This window comes from Mchenga conophoros, linkage group LG3, assembly GCF_057382185.1.
Source record: "Mchenga conophoros isolate Kocher_MC1m ecotype Shallow Benthic linkage group LG3, M_conophoros_male_GT1.1, whole genome shotgun sequence".
In the NCBI taxonomy this organism is placed as follows: domain Eukaryota; kingdom Metazoa; phylum Chordata; class Actinopteri; order Cichliformes; family Cichlidae; genus Mchenga; species Mchenga conophoros.
The window spans coordinates 39811725-39819219 of NC_140528.1; the positions used below are offsets into that span (position 1 = coordinate 39811725).

Genomic DNA, 7495 nt, shown 5'->3' on the forward strand with positions numbered 1-7495 from the left:
GAATATGTGTTTTTGTACCGGGATGGGCACGTTCACTCAGATGGTCAGCATCCATCATTTAAGAACCGGGTGGATCTGCACGATGGAGAGATGAAGGATGGAGACGTGTCTTTGATTCTGAAGGATGTGACGACTAATGACACTGGAACATACGAGTGTCGTGTTGTCCAGGAAGTGGGAGGACCTATGACTCTAATCAACAGCACCGACCTGGTTGTCGTTCCTCCAGGTGAGTGAGTAGAGTTGAGTGTGTGTGTGAGATCAGAGGTGAAGCTGCTTCCTGGTTGTTGATGTTTGTTTCTAAAGATGTTGTTGATGAGACTTTGTAGAAAGCAGCTGGTCTGAGTGATGTGATCAGAGTGCAGTAGATAATGTCTGACAGCAGTTTGAAGAGGAAATGGATTCTGTTCTGTTCTTCACTCATCACCTACCTGACAGCTGACACCTCACACCTGTTTCTCACCTGCAGGTCAGACAGGAGGAGACACAGAGGATGGATATGTTGGACTGAAAGTTGGTCTGAGTGTTTCTGCTGTGCTTCTTGTTGCTGCTGTTGGATTTTTGATCTACAGAAAACATAAATCACCACAGAGTCAGGATTCATAACAGCCTCCTTCTGAACTGCAGCTTGTTTCAAATTAGTTTTTTTCCACATGAACTCTGAATCTGTTCAGACTCTCAGTGTTGTCAGTGAACATTCAGGTACAGACAGAGGATCTGATCATCCAGCAGACAGACATCCAACACGTCCAGAGTTGGTTTAGGAACCATTAAGACGAACCTTTAAACACACAACTTTAAACTGGCCGTTATTGTTATTATTTATAATAATTTATTTAAGGTCAATGGTCAACAACTGTAAGGCAGAGATAAAGTCAGGACATTTCAATAAGATATTAAATTAAAAGATTCTGAGGTTTTTTTCTTTAATTTCAAATACATCCAGAATTATCTTATCAATTGCACATCAGGTTGTTTGTTCTGCAGTTGTTTCCTTCTTACTCTGAGCCACAGTGAGGATGATGTTTGCTGCAGCAAAGATGTCAGTCATCACTCCAGTGCACACATTGCAGAAAGCTCTGCGTTTTCTGGCTTCCTCCTCAGACAGTTCAGTTTATTTTACCTTAGAGGTGCAGACTTCTCTGTCACGGCATCATGCTGCTTTCTCCACTTCAGCCTTCAGTCTGTCTGCAGCAGACTGAGAGATCAACCTGACATCTGAGTCTGTTCCTGTAAGCAGAAACAACAAAGTCTACAATGATGCATAAAATAAAATAAAGGTGTTTTTCTCTCAGTGTAATGTTTATATGGAAAAAGTCTCCACTTCAAACTAACTGAGATCAACATGTTCTGTAAAATTAGATGTAGAGTTGCTGAAATGTCCTGATTCTGTATAATCCGTTCATCTAAATGAGTTTGTCAAGTTCCTAAATACAAAATTCTGACACTTAAATTTCTCCAGCTGTTCCTCATTTGTTTAAATCCCACCAGCCCTCGGTCTTTCTGGCCTGCATGCTGCTTTGTTCACACTGCAGCCATCTTTACACTGAAAGGTCACCAGGTCAGAGGAAGTATGGCTGCTGAGGAGCTGCAGATCCCACTGGTGGATGACAGAGGAAGTGCAGGTTTGAGTTAATGCACAGCCTCTAACAGCCACCAGGGGTGCTGCTGCAGCCTCAGCACCTCTACTTCTCACAGCCCGACTGCAAATGAGTGAAAGAAATTCCAGAATCCAACCGTTTTCCTTCTTTCCTTTAATTCCTTTGACTGATTCTAGTGTTTGCTGACTGTTTGATGACCATAGACATGTCTTGTGCACACCTAAATAAAGGGAACATCTGATGGTTCCTCTTGGTCACACTTTGCTCCTCCTCTCTTCCCTTCTAATGTGTTTCTTCACATTTGTCCTGCTGACATATTATACACCAGGCCATGGTGGATTTGGGCAGCAAGCGGACTCTGCTCCACAAAAACCTGGTTGGGCTGGGCGCAGTTCTCGAGGCAGAGTGGGTGGAGGTCAGATGTGTGCAGGGAGACATTTATAAATATCCCATAGTGCTGCAAATGCAAATTTGTATTAATGAAAGATAGGCTTCATCAACTGAGTTGTGACACGTGCACAGAAGAGTAGCACACACAATTCTTGGTGCCTAAAAGCTGCCGGACAATGATTTTCCTCATGATAACCCCTTGGAAAGGCATGATGATAAAACTCTGGAGTGAGTAAAGGCCTGATTTATTGACCGGGCAATCGAGCGGATGCACACTGTTGGCGTGCGTCCTGCCCGGAGTGTCTTTCTAAAAGCGCTTTTGCACCCCTACAAAAAAATGGAGGTTTGAACATGTTGGGATGGACCTCATCGGGCCGTTTCACTGGAATGCACACGTATCTTGAAGCAGTGCCCGTATGCACCATTTCAGCAAAGAGTCTGGTGCAGGCGCTGTTTCAGGTCATCTTCCAAGTTGTCAGCCTGAAACACACTGACTGACCAGGGCCCATCATTCATGTCTCGCACACATTAAAAAAAGTCTGCTTAAGGAAAGAGGTGAGTTGGAGCCAGAGGTGCCAAATTCTACCATTCCCACCTCCCTCCATTACAATAATGATCTGACATGGCGTAGAGAACAGACATTGCATTTGTTTGGCCAGAGTCACGTGACCAGTGACTTCTGAGGCTTCGTTTAGAACGTAACTGATTCAGTGGTTTTTAGGGAAGTGAACCATTTGTGGGATTTCTGGAGTGTTTTGATGGTGAGAGATAGCAAACCACTGATCATTCTACTGAGAGATATGGAGCCAGCGAGGAAGAGAGGAGGTTCTGTCATGTGGGAGTATTTTGAGTTGATGTTGGTCAGTGTTTCAGTTCAGTTCTTGTTGTTTACTTTTGTTTTGTGTTTATTTTATCTAAAAACATGAAAAACTTAAAATGTTAAAAATCTACTTTTCACATTAGAAACACTTCCACTTGACAAAACAATAACATAATAAAAACATGTGTATTTTTTAAATAATCTTAAAATGTTATTCTACAAAATGTGCAGCAATTTAATTTGTATATTCTTTTTAGCTGATAGTCTGTGGGACCCAGAACGACTGTATAACTGCACTTCTACCACCTTGCATTTCTGTGCACTCCAGCCTCGTCTGTCCCGTGTGAGAGGATTTTCTTTAAAGCTGGAGAAATTATCTCCATGAAAAGAAACAGAGTCGGCCATCGCACAGTGAAACAAATCCTCTTCTTAAAAGAAATGAAACAGGCTTACCTTAAATGCATCGTGTTTTTACTTTGCAAGTTCAGAAGCATTTTCCCTTTAAAGTTTACAATCAATTCTACTCCAGGTCAAAAATATGTATAAGAAAATTGGCCTAATATACATTATTTATAAACATACCTGTCCAGTGATTAATTGCATAAATACCTGGAGGCGGGACCTCAGAGCAGAAGCATGCTCCATGTGTTGTACATTATTATCTGTATTTTTCAATGATTGTATTTACCGAAATCAAGAAGTTAAGAAAGAGCACACCATGGTGAATGTTTAAACAAGGAAAGTTTATTCATCAAAATTATTTATTAAAGAAATGAACAACAATCTTTTTCACACACCCCAAAAATACATGTTCAAAGCAACACAATGGTGGCCCAATATCAAACAGAACTCCACTCTGAAGAGTCATAGTGAAGCAGTTCGTTTTTGTTTTGGTGTTTTTGTTGTAGATTCAAGCTGCTCTTCATATTTTTGGCCACCAGATGTCACCAGAGAGGGCTGTGTTTTAAAGCTTCTAGTAATGATCCCTTTTTCAACACAAGCTTCGTGCTTCAGGAAGCTTTATTTGGCCATCACTAGGTCAAAATAACAGAACTCTACTCAAAGCTGACAACAAACAATGCTGATAACTCAAACAAACGGACCTAACCAAGAGACAAAGGGGAACCTTAAATAGTGGCTGATCAGCCCACAAAAACACAAAAAGGGATAAAGCACACAAAACCTGATTTTACCACTGTGTGGCTGTAACTGCAGCCATCACAGGAGGGCTGCTGGAAACACTTTGGTAATTTAGTAGCTGCTGCTGAATTTTCTGTCCATCGTTTCATTTTCTTAGTTTGGAACAATCATCATAATTTAGCTCTTCAGACATTTATTTTGTAAAAACATCATAAAAAACACTCGAGTAAAAAAAAAAGAATACATTGAAACTGAACTGGGAATAATGGTGTGTTCATCTTTGAATTACCATGGTAACTCAAAGATAAACTGTGTACAGCATCACTGACTGCAGACTCTTTGTCTCTGATTGCTTCTGTTGTCTTCCTTAGCAAAGTTCAGCTGAAGTCATTGTCGGCATTTAGAGGTGCATGCAGATCAGATCAACATTTTATATGATTTCCCTGAGATTATCCATCCACAGGAAAAAAAGACTCAGTGAGTCTCATTTTCTGCACCAGTGAGTGTAGCACAATATTGTGTTTAACATGTTATAGAAAGAAAAAACAGCACTATAAAGAATATTTAAGTTGTTTTAATATTTTGTTATTTTACAAAAAGCTTGTAATAACATTGAATGATTTAGTAGGCTAGACCTCACAATGTGACTGTGTAACCAGATTTGTGTCCCCACAACTAGGGATGGGCATTAATAAGATTTTCACGATTCGATTCGATTTTCGATTCTGTTTAACGATTCGATTCTTCATTGATTCTCTTATCAATTCTTTTTAAAAAAGGAGAACACTAAAGTCGATTAGCTTAGAACTTTGTTTTATATCTTCTCTTTGAACAAGATAGAAATTTAGGAGTAACATGGCCTTACAAACCTAACAGTGAGATCTTAAGAGATCCACAGCTCTTCGATGGGTGCTGCTCGGTGACATTCATCTATCCTGAAAGGAGACGCTAGCGATAGACTGCAGCGAGAACTGCCGGTGTTCTGACAAAACGTCCTACCCATCAAGCTGCCCTACTTGTTGTTACTGCGCATGCGCACAATTCAAAACGGCCTTGTTTCCGGGGTAAATAGTACACGCCTATTATTTCATCCTACCCCGATCTTGTGCCGATCTCGTTGCTTTCGAAAAAAGGTTTGTATTATAAGTTTTGCTGCTCACTCGAAGTCATATTCCAAGTGTTTATTTTGTGCTTTTCAACTTCTGCAAACCTTCTCAATTTATTTTAGTCCTCCTGCAGTTACTGGACACCACGCTCCATTGTTATGTTGAATAAACGCTCCATTGTTATGTTGAATAAACGCTCCGTTGTTATGTCGAAGAAAGTACTACTGCACCGCATACTTGTTAATTGCGTGAAAACGTCGTGTAGTCGTTTTATTTACTGTATGGATTCCGAAGCCATGTTGAAATTGTCCAATTTTCTCCTTAGTTATGGAGAACAAATACGAGGAACTGCTCATGTTTCGGTCTGCTGGGTCCTACCCATCGGAATACGATAAGTCCCAGAGGCAAACCCTTAGGATATACGCTGCAAAATTCAGGCTGAAGGGTCAGTATTGTAATGTAAATAAACAACTAAAAGTAATTATTGGTTAAATACATGTTATAATTAATTTACATTTTTTTTTAAATATAGGCGGAGTGCTCTCGTTTGGAAACAGGAGAGTGATAAAAACAAAAGAAGAAGCCATGGGACTATTCCAAGAGTTTCATTCAAGTCCCATCGGTGGACACACTGGTGTACTCAAGACTCGAACTGCAATTTGTTCCAGATTTTACTGGTATGGCATGTCGGTTGACATTGGGAATTGGGTATGTATTTTTAAAGTTGTTATTTATATATAGCATGTTAATAGTGCACCAATAGAATGCATAGTTATCCTGAAGACACGTACCAGATTTCAGGATGATGTACAGTAATTAACACTGTTTTGCCACTTGATCGAGTATTTTTATAGAACATTTGCAATTTTGTTGTTTAATTAATTGCGATTGTTGGATAATATAAAGATCGTTCAATATGTTTTAAGGTCCTGGCTTGTGACCAGTGTCAAAAAATGGGAAAACCATTGGCTGCTGTGCAACCACTGCAGTGTATAAAGGTAAATATCAGTAGCATTTTAGTAGAAAATAGTAATGTTATAATGTACATTACATATTAATGTGATTCTTTTATCATTGACAGGTGTCACATGTCTGGGAGGTAATCGGAATAGATCTAACTGGACCTCTTCCAAAAACGTCTAGTGGCTTCCAGTACATTATGACTGCAACAGACTATTTTTCAAAATGGGTTGAGGCTTTTCCATTAAAAAGCAAAAGTGCTGCTGAGGTAGCTCATCAGTTGTGCTCACTCATATATAGACATGGCTGCCCAAAACGAATTTTATCCGACCAAGGAAGAGAATTTGTTAACGAGGTAAGTGTTAAGTTTACTTTTCCATACCTCTTTAGGTAAATACTTGGCCACAGTGTGCCAAGTAGCTGCCAGGCTAAAGGTGTTGTGTGATTGTTTTTAAAAAACAATTTTCTTTTTTCTTTGAAGCTCAACTCAAGACTTTGCAGCTTAATGAAAATAAAAAGAAGTGTCACAGCAGCGTATCACCCTCAGACAAATGGCCTAGACGAAAAGACAAATGACAACATAAAAAGGTATGTTTTATTTGTATGTAACATTTCATTTGCTTTTAAGACACTGTCACTATTGTGTTTTTTTATGTCCACATGTAGAGCCCTGAGAAAATTAGTCAACAGTCAACAGAATGACTGGGATGTGTATCTGGATGCTACACTGTTTTCTTTGAGGTCCAAGGTCCACACCACAACCAAATACAAACCATTCCGTTTAATGTATGGGAGAGAAGCTACATATCCTTCTGAAGTTCCTGTTGAAGTCCCAGTAAGTGTTATTAAGGAATTCTATTTATGCAACAACTATGATAATGCATAAATTAAATGTAATCTTAATTGGAAATTGTACATATTGATATTGGCTGCAGCTTTAATCTTCACTGCTTAACTTCTATATGCAAGATACATTTAAAAGATAAAAGATAAAGTGACTAGTTACTTCTTTATATTTGTATCTTTATGTAAAGTAATAAATCTTGAGGAGACCTTTAAGTATAATGTGTTCACCTATGGAAGTGTATCAAGAGTAAAAATGACTATACAAAAAATGATATGAGTCTATCTTTGTGGCTTTCTGTGCTCAAAGCTTTATAATAGTATATTTACTTTTAAACATGAGTTATTATAGTTAGATTTTTCAGTTCATGTGTCACATGCATTATTTGTCTTTATGATTTTAATTGTAATTTAAAATGTGAACATTTTAGCTGTCCTCCATCATTCTCCCTGAGGAGTCGAGTTACGGTGACTTTGTATCTTCTACAATAGACACACAAGAGCAAGTTAAAAAAACTGTAGAGGAAAATATGGCAAAGTCCCAAGACTTACAAAAGGAAGCCTATGCCAGACGAGTCCAGAAGAAGTACAGAAACCTTGTGTACAGCGTTGAAGATGAAGTTCTTCTCTTGAAC

General features: G+C 38.9%; 1 protein-coding gene across 1 annotated transcript in view; it reads left to right on the forward strand.

Moving 5' to 3' along the window:
* Positions 1-1289, forward strand: part of LOC146578594 (V-set and immunoglobulin domain-containing protein 1-like) — a 12816-nt gene extending 11527 nt beyond the window's left edge. The window contains exons 2-3 of the mRNA XM_085269082.1: positions 1-229; positions 470-1289. The exon at positions 1-229 is cut by the window's left edge and continues 107 nt beyond it. Of these exons, the coding sequence (XP_085125208.1) occupies positions 1-229; positions 470-606 (366 nt within the window). The 3' untranslated portion in view covers positions 607-1289. The remainder of the gene's footprint in view (positions 230-469) is intronic.
* The last annotated feature ends 6206 nt before the right edge of the window (positions 1290-7495 follow it).